Raw genomic sequence first — 18,389 nt, forward strand, 5'->3', positions numbered from 1 at the left:
TCTTATGTTTTCTTTTGGACCGATGTGTACTGCATTTATCTACAATTCTGTTACATTTTATCAGAAAGTATCTTTGAAGCCATAATGTAATACTTGTGTTAAATGGCACGAGGGGCCACTGTCAATACAAATTAACAGTTTAACTTTTAAAAATAATATTTGTTTAAGTTATTAAAAATTATAATTATATGTGTCAGGTGGTACAACCAATGTAAAACTAGGAAAATGCTGTTTTATCAAACATATTTTAATTCTAATTATAATATAGGATATTGTGAACTTGGTGTCAGAGGAAACAGTTTATAAAGTCATCCAAGCAGAAGCCTGTTCAATGTAAATCAGTTTCAAAAGTCAGGCGGAGCAACCAGGAAGTGAAAGGGTGTAACTGCTATGAATGTCCCTATGAAATAAGAAAAAACATTTAGATAAATCATTTTAATAATCATTTAATTTAATAATGTAGCTAATCATTTAAAATGTATAAAATTAAGCTAAGATTGTTATTATACTTTTATTATTATTTTTAAAATTATTATTTTATTATAATAAAATGTATCCAAATGTTAGTTTTATGTCAAAGTTGTTTTTCATTTTCAAACCATCCTTGGATTGTAATTTTAAATCCCACTACCAAGCAAATAAACAATCAGCATGACACAGCATTAAAACTAAACTTATCTGGCAAATAGAAAATGAATGGTTGTACCATCTGACATTTTTTTAAATGGGGATATCAAAAATATTGCAAAGAACTGCATTTAAATGCATTGTTTCATTAATACAGTTTTCCAAAACCCAAGCTTCCACCCTAAAATATATGCATTACATCTATCTTAAAAAAAAAAAAAATTTTTAATTGTCCACTTGGTTATAAGGTGCTGGACTATCGGACCTTCAACAAAACCTCTATTTTAGATATGTCATTTAAAGTGAAAATTTAGTTAGAATAGCACAGATTTGTGTGACGGATTTAACGTTTAAATAAACAGTTTGCAAATATAGCATCTATAAGAGATCAAAATTAATGAATAAATAAAAACTTGAGTAGCTCCTGTATAAATAAATAAATAAATAAATATAAATATATATTTTTTATTTATTTACCAGTGATACAATAGCATTTCTGATTTAAACAGTAAGCTCCCTAGATTGGGTGTTCATTTAAAACAGTAGCTAAACAGGAGACAAGCTGTTTTATCAGAAAATGATTAAGATCATGGGAGTGCATGTTGTGTTTAAAATATAGGTAAAGCTATACAAAGCATGTTTTACAGTTATTCTTTCTATTTATTCTTTTTCGTGTTGTTAGTAAAATATGTAACAATGCATTGGTTTGAATGAGTTATATATCATAAAATGACACAGGTCAAACCCCACCACACACGCATGTGCACACACACACAAATAAATGAAGACAGAGGTAAAATGCCTTCTGCTCTTTTGAGTTAAGATGACATGACACGTTTTCGTATCTCTCCTAATTTCCATTTCAATAGATAGAGCTCCCAGGTCCCTTATGAGACTCCCTATGTCTCTCAGGTCTTAATGGATTAGTTTCTTCACCATCCATATTATTGGCTTTCTCTACTCTTCCAATTTGTCTTTGAGTCTTGCCTCGGTAATTTATGGGACTTGATTTGAAACAAAACATTTTTGACATGCAATTTATTAGCAGCCCACAGTAACCTTTGGTCTTCTGACATTCAGACTCTCTGTTGGTTTGAATCTTTTGAACGAATATAATTTGCAATTCACTTTGAAGAATATTTTATACTTGACCACCTGAACCGTTTCTGTTGAAATGTTCAAATTATAGGCTACTGCATTTATTAATATATGTCAGATTGCATGTCTTCTCCTTTTGAATATTTGACCAGTTAGTCCCCATTTTGATAGTTTAGATTTGATATTGGTCATGTTTGCTGCAATTTGGTTTTAGTTGAAAATTTAACTGTCTATAGAAAGTGATTGCCGAATAATGTATGTGAAATTTTACTGATTGCAATTCCATTATAATATACCAAACACAAATCAGTGCATGTCAAAGTGGGTTTATTGGTGTTATAAATAATGCAAAGCTCCATTATCTCAACACAATGACAGTCAATGATATATAAAGCAGTCAAGTGTCAGCCTCAGCTGGGTCAAGAGGTCTTTCTGTGTAGAGGTTGCTTATTCTCCCTGTGTCAGTGTGGGTTTACTTCAGGTATGCCGGTTTCCTCCAACAGTCCAAAGAGACACAGGACAGGTAAACTGGAGATTTCAAATGGTCATGGCATTAAGAAATAAATAAACAAATAAATAGTCAAGTATCATTTTCTCTTCTGTGCTAGCTCAGGTTGAGAAGTACTGTAATGACCTTGAAAGATAGTTGAATTGAATAAACTGAACCCGTAAGACCTCCGATCATTTTTAGAAACACAGTTTAAGATGTTTTAGATTTAGTCCGAGAGCTTTCTGACCCTTCTTTGAAAATCTATGTCTGGTATACTGTCCATGTCCAGGAAGGTGATAAAAACATCATCAAAGTAGTCCATGTGACATCAGTGGGTCAGTTAGAATGTGTTGAAGCATCGAAAATATATTTTGGTGCAAAAACAACAAAACAAATGACTTTTTCAGCATTGTCTTCTCTTCCGGGTTTGTTGTGAACTGCGTGCACAAGACTGCAGTGACGCTGCTGATGTACGACGCTGCTGACGTGTTATCGGGTGCCCCCCAGCTTTTTTTGCCCACGAGCTTTTTAACAGTCTGAGGGAGACGCACGCTGTAAGTTTAAAAAAAAATCTTTGCAAACGTTTCTGAGGATAACACGTCAGCAGTGTCGTACGTCAGATGTGTAACTAACTGTGCACGCACGTTTGCAACAGACGTGGGAAAGAATACAATGCTGAATAAAGTCGTAATTTCTGCTATTTTTGGACCAAAATGTATTTTCGATGCTTCAACAAATTCTTACTGACCCACTGATGTCACATGGACTACTTTGAGGATGTTTTTATTACCTTTCTGGACATGGACAGTATACCGTACATAGATTTTCAATTTAGGGTCAGAAAGCTCTCAGACTGAATCTAAAATATCTGTGTTTCCAAAGATGAACGGAGGTCTTACAGGTTTGACATGAAAGTGAGTCTTTAATTACATTATTTTCATTTTTGGGTGAACCATCCCTTTAACTGTCATCTGAATGAAATTTTATAGCAAAAAATAAAGACAAACCATCAGCTCACACTACCTGTTAAAGCAACCCTAAAAAGTGTTTTTGCTCTTTGCTCCCCCTACAGGTTAGAAGCGGAATTGTCCATTACCACTGTTGTAAATAATTGAGCCTACTGCAGCAAAGCATGCTCTGATTGGATTGTAGGTCTGCCGTAAAGCAAGTTTTTGTAGTTTTTTACTCGAACTACAGTACCGCGACCCGACGGTTGGAAACTCTTTGGTGTTGCTTTAACAGTTGCTAAGATTATTTATCAACGAGACAAATTTTCAATCATTATTGGTTTAGTATAAAACTTAAAATATGACAAACACAAAGAACATGAACAGAGAAAAAAGTTATAAACATTTAAACATTTTTATAAACCATTTTATTTCTTTGTTTTCCAAAACCAGTAGTTTCATCAGTGTAACAGATTTACAGTGATTTGGTTTGAGAGTTGTTTTGTATAACATGCAATTAAAGCAACACTATGTAGTTTTTTAACCTTTAAATAATGTCTCTAAAATTATTTCAGTGATAGAACAACTTTTAATTGGACAAATTGTACTGTTGCTGCAACCTGAGCAGCCTCCTAGCTGCTACAAGCACACACTGAAAGTGGCGGTGGAGGGTAGAGCACACAGCCCCGCCCCTCCCCCTGCCTGCAGAAGAGTGTCTGATACCAGGCACTGTTGCGCTTTTCAACCACATGGGGGAGCTGTAAGTCATTTTTACATGGAAACTACATAGTGTTGCTTTAAAGGAAACTCATTCTATACATTGTGCACGCTTGAATCAACCCTGAATCAAAATATCTCAAATGTTTAGATGCGTAGCATTTTTATTTACCTATTTATTTACCATTATATTATGATGCTATAGCCTTTCAACTTTATTACAGTATAGTCATAAATAAAAAAACATTTGTTGTGAAATACAGTGAAGAAAACGTCCTTTATTTCTGTTTATTTTTTGTGTTTTCTTTTCCAAGTCAAGATGTAAACATGCCGCAACTTGTTAAATGTTTTTGCTCGATGCTTGCTGTATTACACCCTCATTGACCACATCTGTGGTTGGAAGTGTAATTTTGTTAGCTTGCAAATCCAATAACAAATGCACTCAGCATTCACTCTTGTGCCTTAGGATGTAACATTTAATTGTATAACCAGCCTAATTGTTGCACCCGTTGGCTCATAAAATTAACCAAGAGGATGTGTTGTTTTGAAGAAAAAAAAACATATCTATCTATTTCAACACATACTGTATGTTAAAACCAGATAAAGCTGAAAGGTTTCACTGAGGTTAATTCTGAAATGTGAGGTTCACTTTAGTTTCTTTAAACTCCATAGGTTATGGTCAAAATCATCACAGGTTTAGTAAACAGTACTGTACATCATTCTACTAACATCACAAATCCATTGTTGTGTTGTAAATGCTAAAGTAATAACATTATAATTCTTTTAGGAACCCAGCAGAAGGGTCTTATACTACACTTTTAGAAAAAAAGGGTACAAAAGTCTTTAAAACGGTTCTAATATGTACCACATTGGTACAGATGTGTACCTTTGAGGAACCAGTATGTACCTCTAAGGTATGTGTACCTTTGAGATACCAATATGCACCTTTTAGGCTTTTGTACTTTCTATTTTTTTCTGAGAGTATCATATGTAACGGTAACTATTTTAAATTGAGAAAAACGATTACAAATTAATTTGGGTCCATGAGAACAAAAAATTGCTCAGTTAAATGTATTCGCTCATTCTGTACTTCCACAAAATAAATAAATAATTATTCTCATAATGAAACCATTCAATGACACAGGTTATGGTGTAAGCAAACAGGTCGCAATAACATGTCTGTATATGCTAACAAAAACTTTCAAGGGTGCCCCTGGGTTGCTTTGTGTGCCCTGATGGCATAAATCAGGTTTATATGTATAACATATTTGTTAAACTATAGAAAATAAGAGAATTTTGGGCTGCTGTTTGACATGTTGGTGCTATGCACTACTAGTTAAGCTGTATGAGAAGTTGTTGTCATATGTTTCCTACTGTAGCTTTTTTGTACAGTTGGTCATAGTCACAACAAATAAACATATTTTATTTCATTCTTGCAGTGAATCATCCAAATCTTTTCTTATTGATGCACATTCATGAAATGGTTGCTGTTAAACATGAGCCAATGAAAGCTAATCATTTGTAAAAGTATGTGTGTACTCCGACGCTAGACATGATACCAAGTCAAGACATATAGTAGCCCTTATTATGGACATTTCCATGTTTGCCATGACATGAGAGCATGTAAAGCAGGATGCACACTGAACACACGCACACACGCGCACACACGCACGCACGCACGCACGCACGCACGCACGCACGCACGCACGCACGCACGCACGCACGCACACACACACACACACACACACACACACACACACAAAAGGTCTGACACTGCCAGAACGGAAAAATGTTGGAGGAAAAATTGTATTGCAACGGTCATTATTCGGCTGCTGGTAAACATGTCAAACTAGAAATTAAAGACTGCATATTTTACAGGATTTCAGGAATCTTTTAGGATTTGGTCTCAGACAGCCAAATTTTTACAGCCTGATTTCATGAATTTCGGTATTATAGCCACAGAATATTTTGCTCATTTATCTTTGTCATTGTCACGGATCTCCACATTTTTCCGTGTCCGTACCACAGACTTTGAGTTTCACATATTGGTTACTCCATTGTTTTTTCTATTTTCTTACCATTGTTGCTTGGGTTTGGTGTTAGAACGACTTTACAGTATGTTACATAAAATGACATCCTCCAAACCCAACTCTAACCCTAATGTCAAGCGACAATTGATTAAAAATACGGAATAAAATAGTATAAACCAATAGTTAAAGTGACATCCTAGCCCAAACCAAATCTAACCCCAAACCCAAGCGACAATGGTTTAAAAATAGGAAAAACAATTGAGTAACCATTATGTGAAACTGACACGGAAAAGAAAGTCTGTGGTACAGACAGGGAAAAATGAGGAGATCCGTGACAATGACATTGAAATGAGCAAAATAGTCCATGACTATAACCCGGAAATTTGTGAGATCAGGTTGATTGTGGCCAAAAGTGTTATTACTTGTTATTATTTTATATATTGGGTTAATTCTGAACAATGATATATGACTATGTAATGATTAAAGCAAAAAAACTGATATCCAAGTACTTGCAAAGAACGTAAAGAGATTTACAACCCCTCCCATTTTTTCATGGTTTGTTTGTGCACCTGATTTTACATATTTGCACATTTTGGTGCTCAATTTTATAACCACTTAAATGTTAGATTTGGTTTCTGAAACAATACAGAATCCCAGACTGACTAGTTTTCAGTGTGCATCTATTTATTAATAATACTGCTCTCAACCCTGAAAAATACAAGAATTAAGTTATTAAAAAATAATTTAAAAACAGCAGGAGGGAAATCTTTTACTCTACATAATAACTTCCTGTTCCTCTGTTGAAGAAACAGAGCATTGACAATGTTTCTAAAGACCAACCAAAAGACATACATTCCAGATCTCTTTCATTAAAATCATTTTAAATAAGGGGATTGTTTTATAGTACTGGACATCTAAAGTCCAAAAGCATCCTAAGGATAGAGAATCATTAGGGAGCCATTTAACCCAGCTATTCATTATGTAATGCCAATGTAATAACAATAATACATGAAAACAGATGAAATGTATCAATGAAGGAGTTAACTAAATATACAGAGACGTCAAAAAGAATTTGAAAACTTACAAGACACTTTAAATGCATTTAAATCAAGCTTTTTAAAGGTTGTAAATTTTGCAAACATAATTGCAATGTGTAAAACTAACTTAAACAGGCTCTTTGACCTATTAAGTAGCTGCAGTGTTAAAATTTAATGTTAATTTGAGTTATTTTTCGGTAATGTTGATATTTAATGAGATTTGAGAATTATCGCTGTGATGAAGAGTAAAGTTTTCATTATACTGTAGGTTACAGGCAGGCACATTATACTTGTTGCTTTTTTCAAGTAAATGCAAGATGTCCTTTTTTCATACAATTCACCCATTTTAAGTTTAGAGAAATCTTTATATATGTGGAAGTCAGGAAAAGGAAATTAAGTTTTTTTTTAGAAAAACATTCCAGGATTTTTCTTATTTTAATTGACCCCAACACTTAACACTTAACTCAACACTTAACAGTTTTTATTTTTTATTTTTATATTCTTTTCAAAAATGACAATCGTTTCGCTAGATAAGACCCTTATGCCTCGTTTGGGATTGTTTAGCTTCCTTTGAAACTGCAATTTTAAACAGCATTAAAACTTTTACGTGTTGGGGTCCATTAAAATGAGAAAAATCCTGGAATTTTTTCCCTAAAAACATAATTTCTTCTCGACTGAACAAAGAAAGACATCAACATTTTGGATGACATGGTGGTGAGTAAATTATCTGGATTTTTAAAAAAATTTACTTATCCTTTAATTTAAACCAACAACTCGTTTTTTGCATAAGAACATGTATGTTTACGTAACAAAATATCAGTGGTTGTAAAGCTTTCACACAACCAGTTTACAAAAAGTTTCAAATTATTATGAAAGATAATGACAAAAGTTATTTATTTATGTCAAAAGTATTTGCAGTTTATGCATTTTTGAAATGTAACTTTTTGGTGGCCGCAGTATGTTTTAATGTTGGCGTGAACCACTACATTGAATTTTATTTATGCTGAGAGGTTGATAGTAGCTTACTATTTATTGTCAATTTTTTGTTCAACTGCAAATAATAATCAGCTAGAATTTAACCTCAGTAACATATCTTTTCAAATGATCATCCAGTTCAACAACAACCTGAATAACAGGCCTAAAAAGGGTATCATATCTCATAAAACAGATGGAGACCAAGCCCTGTATAAAGGGTGAAGAGCTGCAAGGACAGACAGTAATACATAAACATGTCACAACCCGACGTTCTGAATTTGGTATTTAATGCAAAGTTCATCTGCATGCATACATATACATTAAAACTCCCACAACCCTACGCCACTGTATCCATGACAGCGGCCACAGTCTGCTTGAATGTGCACACATGATTGAAAGACATCAACAGATACAACATGAAATAACATATACAAATACAGACACACATATAAATACACACATTAAGTACATATAGTAGACATTACTACAATGCAATCTGTCTCTACAGAAATGTCCATGTATATACACTTCCTGGCATACTTTGAAGAATTTAAAGACAGATTAAAGAGATACAAACATATCTGTACAGAAAACATATGCATGACTACATGTATTATTTTTTCATAAATTATTGCAGTCTAACAATATGGCTTTGACTAGTGAAAAACGCTTCAGCACTACAAAAATGAAAAAGTTAATCTCAATCTTTCTTTATAGTTTAATTTAAAAAACATACTTCTGTACCGCCAAAATAAGAGTTTACTTTGAAGTAGGACGTTTATTCTAAAATGCCATTCTGTACTTACTAAGATTTGAATGAACTTCTACCGTAAAAAGCATTTTGATCGCAGAACAACCAGCCTAATGGGTACAAATACATTTCTGTTTGCTAAAAGAGTTTCAAAGGGTTACATTTAAATCTGATTGGTTGAAAAACATATTCTTTGTGAAATCAGCAAAACAAAACATATCTACAGTTATTTTTATCATGCAACACAATTCCTAACCGAGTGTTACTTTACAAAATGAGTTTTCTTTATACCCCTGTATTCATAAACAGCTATGTAAACATTGTATCTTCCACCCCAAATAAGTCTTTAACATGTTTATCAAATGGCAGTGTTAAAACAAGGCTTTGAGACATTTAACAATGCACACCGGCAAGCACTAAGATAAATATTTTGAACCATATGAGAGGACTATCGTGTTATTTTCGTTTAACAGCAGGCAGAAATGTTTGTTGTTGATCAGATGTAAGCAATTCATCTACACATTATTGTTTTGTAATAGAGTTAACATGCTGTTTATTAGTATTTCAGCACTGTGCCATCCACCTCAAAGTTTACTAAAGCATTGAAATGAGATTTACTCACTCTCTCTTTGGTATTTTCATGTTACTGTTGTGATAAAAACTCATTAACTTTTATTAGTATTTCCTAATGCCTTTTGATTATAATCACGGCCAATATTATGCAAAATCCACTTTTACAAGGTGTTCAGACATAAATGTGTGTTGGCAGTGTGTAAACACAACCACCCTAGAATGAAAAATACACCCACTCCTCATTTTTAATCCCCATTAAACCAGAGCATGCTGTTTTGATTCTCTTGTTAATGTGATGTCACACTAACAAACCCCACACATAGACACTGACTGACTGATTAACTTTATCAAAAGCGTTTGTTAGCCCGTTGTAGCACTAATGCGGCTATTGTCCCAAACTGTATTCACAGAAATCAGATCAATTTTTAAGCAAAAACAGAAGCTCATTTGCATTTAAAGGTACACAGCACTTTTTGCTCCTGCCCATATAAGGGCATTTTGGACATCCTATAAAAAATAATTTGGTGTGGTATTTTAAGCTAAAATTTCACAGACGCATTCTAGGCACACCTGAGATTTTAATTTACATCTTGTAAAAATGGGCATAATATTAGCCCTTTATTGTTCTTTGTGATGCCAATTACAGTATGCTTCATTCATATTTTACACACAGAATGTTTTGTTTTACATCCATTCCTGTAATAAAATGTTATATATATATTTTTTGTAATTATCAATACCAAATCTTTACATTTTAAATGAAAGAGCTTTCTATAAGACTAGCTGAGTATGTATTTTTCATATCCATGTATTTATATGTATATATTTCTGATTGTCGTCCATGAGTAATCTAAAATCAGATCATCTGCTTGTTTTGGCAGTAGTGCAGTGAATGATATCTGAATACATATTGAAGTTATTTCTGTAATGTTTTGAGATCCGTAAATATCCCATTTAATTGTAAAGATTTGATTTGGTCCGGTTTGTATAAAGATAAACTGTGCCATTGTTGCCGTTTTAGTGCCTACTAAGCTATTCCTGATATAATATATTATCTACTGCTGGCAAGACATGTGTGAATATAACTTGTGGTCAAGCCAAGTTCTTATTCACATAATAAATGTACAGAAGTATAAAATAACAAAAAAATGAAACTATATATCACAGACAATGAGAACTGCCAGGTTGCAAACCATGTGAGCAGGTGATGGCACAGTTAAGCCCGTATAACAATATCTCACGCTTTTAAATGACAACACATCATTCCTTTCATCTTACAAATTGCAAACAGAACCGATCATACAATCAAAAATCTTAACCTCATGCACGCTACTGAAAGCATTCAGCCATATTATGCACAGAAGGAAATAATAGAAAGTTGCTGTTTAAAAATACTCTTGCTTCACTCAGAAAGTCTATAGGCTGTCCAAAATAGACTGTTAAATACATCAATGTGAATTTTATCCATCAATATCAGCCTTCTGGAATGTTCTGTAATTGTATGGGCTACTGTAATAGTAAAGTACCCAAGGAAGAAAACTTTGAAGATATCAGAGACCCTGGCGATGCTTTAGTAAACAAATAGAAAGATCTATAGAAAGTGTAAACAACCTGAACCTGAATGGCAGTGAAAAGACCAAACGTTGTTAACCTATGAACCGTGTTCCTATCTTTAGAAAGGCGCAAATGAAACTCTGTCAAGGCAGTGAAAAGACTTTCACCTGTTTGGCAAAAATCTCCCTTCGAGAAACTGCTCTGTGTCTTTTACTTCTTAAACATGTCCTGCAGAGGTCCAGGGAGGAATTTGAGAACGGTGTCTAGAATGCTCTCCTCGTCCTCCTCGTCGTTCGACCCACAGCCTGCTGGGATGGCCTTTTTGGGGCGAGTCAGTGAGCCCTCGCATGCTTGCTCCATAGCTGCTTTTTCTTCCGCTTCTTTCTCCTCTTTCTTCTTTAGTCCGTACTGAAGGAAACAGAAGCGAAACACAATTTCTCAAAGCTCTATATATCTTGCTTATGGGATAGAATGAGACATATAAGAGATCGCCTTCACTGATGTTCATGGATGATATAAAGAAATAATGTTTTATATCCATTACGCAGACCGGATGTGCAGCTCAGCGCCGCGCCGTTCTAAAAAAAATCAAACACATTGTTTTCTATGTGTATACGCACACCGGCGCCGACAGGTCATGAAGTTGCTCAAATCCCTGTCACGCCACAGAGCGCCACTCACATAGTTTAACATTAAATAACAATAAGATTATAAGATTATCATTGGCTGCTAACGTATATTAAAGCAATAAGCCCCAAGAAGCAGCGGAGTGCCTAAAACCCCCTTAGCTGTTATAAAATGCACTGTAACCCCACTGCTTCGCAGGGGTTATTGCTTTTATAAAATGGTTACTTCATATGCATAACGTTAGCGGGATTTTATAAAATAAAACACAAATAAGTTATTATTATATTAGTACAAATATTACTCTTCCGCCAAACAAAGTAGTTCCTCAGAATCAAGTGTGACTGAAACAGCGCAGTTCCCAACCAACACAGATGCAGCAAAGACACAATGAAAATATGATTTAAGACTTTGGTGTTTATTTTATAAATCAACATTCATCTAATTTATGCATTAACATTTATATCGTGCAACTGTTGAAGTGATGATCAAATATGCTTGGAAGCATTCAAGCATGCTGAACTCTTTCCCCGTCAGAGTTAAGTTGCCACCCAGTTTTAGTTTAATGCCTTGCAGAAAAATTATCTTCTTTAAATAAACATAAAATATCAAATTAAAAAACAGACCATCCGCTTTCAAACAACAACAACAACAAAAAAACGTTTCATCCTACCTTCATTTGTTCTCTTATCATCTCTCAGATTTTTTAGCTAAAAGCGGAGATCATTCCATTTATGTGAATAACTTATGTAAGAGATCAGATTCAAAGCCATCAAAACTTACACGCTGTATTTTCAGTGTTGAGTGAATGCGTCAGTGTTTAAGTTGGGTAAGATCGCCACCCAGTGGATAGCGGAAATATGAATTTGAGGTAGAAACTCCTCAGAGAGCGTTTTCTCTTTATTGATGAGATGACTCAACAATATTTATTGACAGTTATCTGGATATCGCCTTAATTGTGCAATTGTATACAAATTAAAAATATGATTAAAGACTGTGGTGTTTATTTTCATAAATCAGTACGCAGCAACAGTGGCACAGTGATACTCCTGTAATGCGGTCTGAACCGTGGGTTTACCGGGGTATTTTATCACGGCTTAGAACGCGTTTCAACCAGTCAGAATGAAGAACCAGAACTGCCGTTTAATAATTAGCATTTTGAAGTAAACGCTTTCTGGCTAAGCTCGCGCTATTTAATGTGCACTTCCGGTGTACAATACCTCCGAGTTGTCCTAGACACGACTCTGCGTGGTGCTGCGCTTCTCGTCCGGTGTGCGACCCCCTTAACCGGACAGTATGGCGTACTTAACGCTTCAAGTATTGGTGTATGACATCATGAGAGTGATGCAACAGTGCTGCTTAACACATGATTAAATATTTTATCGATTTAGAGCCCTAGAACAAAAAATATTAGACTGAGCTAGTGATTATTGGATATTTTAATGCAAAAATCATACATATTGTGCCTTTAAAAGTAAAAGCTGGAGACAATTTCTTTCTTTATCGAGGATCTTTTAAAATGCAGTAATTATCTGGCATGCAGACCTCCTGCAAATGTGACATTTCATTAAAAGGCTAATAGAGAATCTCATCTGATGCGCTATCCCCACACCCACATTAATCATTAAGTGAACGCTAACGGCCTCAACCTGTTTTACTTAGACATTGATTAACAATTAGTGAACGCTTCTTCTAATTTGACTTTAAAGTATCAGGGAAGGGTAAAGCTCACCTTATCTCGAATGGCCTGTCTGACTTTTTCCCTCTCCGCTTCCATGCGAGCGTGTTTGGCCTTCCGCTCCTCCTCTTGTTGTCTCAGAGCCTCCTGACGCTCTTCCTCTTTCTTCTGGGCATCAGGATCCTTCTCCTCCTCTCCTCCTAACATCTTACCCATGTCTTTGGTGGCTCCTGTATGACATAGATACATGTGTTGGCCTTCACCATTCATAACACTCAAAATCAGAGCGGCTCGTGACTGCTCATCCGAGGGGCGCAAATTCAAAATATGTGTTTGGAGTGTTGCTCGTGTTTTCAAAATATGTGTTTGTTGCGTCATGTGCATCACGTGTTTTGTCAAAATAAGTGCCTGCTGCACACGCGTCAAAACCGTTTATGATAAAAGAGACGCTCACGTTCACAAAAAAAGACATGTGTATGTTTTATGTTGTAAATCGTAAACGAATATGGGTTTTCACAGGATATTCCAATTTTTCTTCTCTGTGTGAATTGCTGATATGTGGATACACTAAGGCCAAAATGATGAAGCCAAACAGATCCACCAGAATGATGCATGCGCCACACCTCTCGCCACCATCTGCTTCTCTGGTTTTCCTCAACCTGTCATGTTGTTTTTCTCTATATTCTTCTTCATAAATCTGTTTGTTCTGGGTTTGTCAGGAGTAATACGACAAAAAGTGCAATGATAATATTTTCCTACACCTCCATGTTCACATCAACCATATGTTTCAAAACACAAAACACAGCTGTGTTGGTAGCTCGGTACACACTGAAGTAACTGTTAACAACCCAAACAGCAGGTTTCCAACAAACAAAGATTTGGTTGAGAAATTTTGCACTATTGCATTAAGTCATCATTTGCAAAATGCCTGTGTGCAATGTGTCTAAACGTAACTGTAAGAGCTAAACGTATTAATTATTAATCCTGGTCATTTATTATGCATTAGAGTGCATTGGAAATCCAACGTCGAGGGCTATACATCAACCTTCACCTGTGTTTAATTGCTTCGGTATCACACGCAGAACTTTCAGGAGGAGAGTGGAAATGTACTGATTTAAATGCCATGTACCTTTGTGTGGATGTGTGCTGGGTTTGACACATTAGCACCCATATTGTGTCATGCTGCAGGTGGCTTACAGTCCACAGACGACATGTGACATCATTTACTAATTGTGTCCTTGGGTCATTCAGAGCCCACACCACCACTTTCACTTCCAAGGTCCCTGACAGATACTTAACCTGTCGTTTAGGCTCAGTTACTGTAAATCTTTGCCTTTACATTTTTTATTTTTAATGGTAATTAAAGGGTCAATAACACTTAGTGCCTTCTGTATGTGGGCAGAAAATATACGGTCAAGGGTTTGTCAAATAAACGGATGATTCTGAGGTAAGCTTTAGTGAACCTCACCACTACCATCTGTTCCAGCCTCACTGCTCCAAAACAAATGTGTAATTTCTGTACCTACAGTACAGTGACACCAAATTAAATACACAATGAGTGTGTTTACATATACAACAAACACTGACTACAATAAAGAATATCCCCTCATTATATAAAGCCAACAAAGCAACCCTTTTGTTGTAGACTGTAGAACCAAGCGCCCTAAATCATCCCTAAAAATTTGCCCTAAAAAATTTGCCCTAAAAATCATCATATGACAGGATTTATGCGAGATTCATGAAACATTCGGATAGGACAATTTTGTGCCGTGATACAACTATTTAAAAAACACGACTGTTTTTCAATATTTTACTATTGTAAGGGTTTTATCTCGTGTTCTGTTTTGTGTTTGAACTTTTATTTTGATATCCTTTTCTGTTTTCAGTCTTTTATTTTGTTTTCTGGTCATGTCATACTTCACTTCCCACTTCCTGTTTGTTCAGTATAAAACCGGTAAAATCTGAATATTCCCTGCAAAGTATTGTTGGGCCGACTCAGGCCCGAGTCTATATTTAGTTATAAAATTTACTATTTGCCGAATTTTCGTCATCCGACATGCTCAAGTTTTCAAAGAACAGTGGACCAGCGATTATTTTTTTGTTCAGTGTAAGGACCGTGCAGTTTGTATTATATATAAAGAAAGTGTGGCAGTTTTCAAAGAATATAATCTGTGTCATCATCACGAAACCCGCCACAAAGTGTATGCTAGCTAGTGAGGGCAAGCAAGAAAAGACTGGATTCGGAGGATGAAAGGCAGACTGGCTGCACAACAGAATGTATTCCTTCGCCAAACTCAGGTAAACCAGGCTGCTGTCCGAGCTATCTATAAGGTAGCTCACCTAATAGCTACCCATGGAAAGCCGTTTACTAATGGGGACTTTGGCTGTGCCAGGCTAGTAATCTCTACTACACAATGAGGCCTGCTGGTGATCATTTTTGTCTGGGTCATACAATTCTATGTTATATAGCTGACCCGGCCCCCCATCACAGTCAGGAACGATAATGTGGCCCCCAGAGAAAAAAGTTTGGTGACCCCTGGTGTAAAAGCTGCCTTACCGAGCGTTCCCTTTCAATACGGTTCACTTCGCATTGCGTCAGTTAGCTGACGCTATGGGGGAAACTCCTGTTTACTCCGTGACTGAAGCCTATTGGTTAACGTCTGTACAAAGTACAGACCAATGACGTTTGAACCCGCGCGCGGGAGGAACGCGTCCCTATATAAGCGCGGTTCAATCGTCAGGAGCTCATTATTTTCTCCTTCAGCGCGAACCTCTCGCTGCTCCGAAGAAAAAGAAGAAGCCTTACCTCGCCGTTGACAAAAGCCCTGCAGCGGAGTCCAGGCCTAGCGTCTTCCCCTGCCGTTTTCCGGCTGAGAACCGAAGATAGCAGAGTCCAGGTCTAGCGTCTTCCCCTGCCGCTTTCCGGCCGAGAACCGAAGATAGCCTTCGCTTGCCGTGGTACGAGCCCTGTGCAGCGGACACACGCCTGACGAGGTCTCCCCTGCGGCCGCCCGGTAAGATCAATATTTTTAATATAAAGCTATAAGGTAAAAGAGCAGGCGCTGTTGTAATAGCGTCCAGCACAGCGGCTCGGTGAGCCTCTCTGCTATGAATTTCCTCCGAGCGCGTTACCGGTCTGGCACCTCCCACGCCGGGACCGCGCTTATGCTTTGGTTGTCTTATCCATGTTTCGTGCTCCCCCTGCTGTTCCTCTCTCGCCGGGATGAACACACGGCGAGCCATGAGACTAGATGGATGCATAGACAAGCACACACGGACTAACCCCCCCTGTGTTCTGTCACACCGCAACCGTTCATGCTTACAGAGTCCCTTCGCTCCTCTTACATTCAGTGGCGAGATCTCTGGCACATATATTAATCCCCCGAGTGCATCGGGTGATACCGTCACGACGCATGGCTGTTCTGTCTGTGTTGCTGCTCCCCTCTGCCGTTCCTCTCTTGTTGAGATGAACAAGCGGGGAACCGTAGACCTGGATAGATGCATACGACAAGCAAACACGGGCGGTCTGCCCCTGTCTCTGTCATAGCACAGCCACTCGTGCTCCACGCTCGCGGAGTCCCTCGCTCCTTTCCCCACAGTGGTGAGGTCTCTTAACGGCTTAGCTAGCACGCGGTATTACGGCTCGCTGCCTCTAAATGCAGCTGTCCAGTGTTCAACGATTACAGAGCTTCATGCCCCTCCCCTCCTGGAGCGGCGCGATCTCATTCGTCTGCTCGATAGGGCCGATTCGCCGCTATTGGAGCACCAAGAACACTCATTATAAGAGAGCTTCATGCCCCTCCCCTCCTGGAGCGGCACGATCTCATTCGTCTGCTCGATAAGGCGGACACGCCTCTATTGGAGCGCTAAAACACTTATTATAGAGCTTTACTGGCCTGAGCCGATCTCACTTCAGATAGCTCATTTTTTGTCTGCCTGGTAATTTCTCTCTGGTTTAGACGGAATCAGAGGCAGAACGAATTTGTTTATAATATACTGAGGCCCGAATACCTCCCTTTATTCAGTCCCGTCCTATATCAGTGCGCTGAATATTGGTACATTCTTATATATATACCCGGTTTTTCTGCCCTTTTAATAAACGGCAAAACCGCGGGCCTCACGGCAGACTTCCTCTCTGCGATGGGTTCAGTCTGACATTAAACCACCTAGACATACTACCCTGCTCCGTGAGCCGTTCGGTCACCGTCACTACTGAGGCTTGTGCACCTGAACGGCTGAGCTCTGGTCTCCGCAGCACAGCTGCATCAACAGAGAACGAAACTGTCTGGGAGAAAAGGGGTTATGTCGCGCCTCGGCTGGACTGCCCTGAAATGTTTTCTGTGTGCTGTTTATCCAAACATACTGTGTAATACTGTCGGCTATGCGACCTCACTATAGTGGCGAACGGTATTTAATTCCTCTAAAAAGAGTAATTTCCGTGCTTACTATACTGTGTTTTGACACCCACGGTTGTACGGTGTCTCTAAACACTTTATCGCCTTACTGACAAGCAATCAGTAATACGCACACACGGCCCGCTGTCCATAATTCTATCGACGCTAGCCGAAAAAACCCCGGTTTGGCCATATACTGTGTATTGACACCCCACGACTGTACGGTGTCTCTAACACCTTTCTGCCAAATTCGCTCGCAGCCCACCTCAGTTTCTCCGCTACGATGCTGATGGCGCAAACGAGCACGGTCTTACGGCTGTTATTCTCTCTTCCTAGAGGAAGGACAGCCTCAGACTTTTGCATGGCTCCAAGCGTTTGAATCGCGCCCTCTCCGGACGGCCACTCAAAGGCTTACAGCCAAGCGGTTTATGACGTTTTTCGGCCATATAGCTGATTTATATTAGCGGATCCGAAGACGCTCACACCTCCGCTCCAATACTCGGAGATATTAAGGGTAATATCAACCTCAAGTGAGCTTGCTACCCGCCACAATAAGTTTCAAAGCTTAAAGCGCGCGCACAGTCAGACGCGCGCGGCATCTCGTTTAAGACGGGCACACGTACCCCTCTAACGAGCCTCAGAAAGCTGAATATCGTGGCATTCTGTTCATAAGTCCACTTCAGTTTGACTAAGCAAAGGTCCCGCCCCGAGCTGACGGCCGGGAAGCTTGCTTAAGTTACACACGGCTGCATGAAGTGCTGTCATTACGAGCTAGCCCAGCATTTGCTGTGGGTTGAACACGCTTTACGACGGCAATCAGCCTTCGGCGCGTGGAACGCCGTTTGTCTCATATAAATCACCTTGTACTGTGAATACGGTACATTAAGAGGATGA

At 37.9% G+C, this 18,389-nt stretch overlaps 1 protein-coding gene across 1 annotated transcript in view; it reads right to left on the minus strand.

Moving 5' to 3' along the window:
* Positions 1 to 8,177: 8,177 nt before the first annotated feature.
* Positions 8,178 to 18,389, minus strand: part of cplx2b (complexin 2b) — a 39,315-nt gene continuing 29,103 nt past the window's right edge. Inside the window, exons 3-4 of the mRNA XM_065266629.2 lie at positions 13,156 to 13,331; positions 8,178 to 11,207 (exon numbers count right to left, since the gene is read on the minus strand). Coding sequence (XP_065122701.1) covers positions 11,010 to 11,207; positions 13,156 to 13,331 — 374 coding nt within the window. The 3' untranslated portion in view covers positions 8,178 to 11,009. The remainder of the gene's footprint in view (positions 11,208 to 13,155; positions 13,332 to 18,389) is intronic.

The sequence above is a fragment of the Paramisgurnus dabryanus genome, chromosome 16, assembly GCF_030506205.2.
Source record: "Paramisgurnus dabryanus chromosome 16, PD_genome_1.1, whole genome shotgun sequence".
Classification (NCBI taxonomy): Eukaryota; Metazoa; Chordata; class Actinopteri; order Cypriniformes; family Cobitidae; genus Paramisgurnus; species Paramisgurnus dabryanus.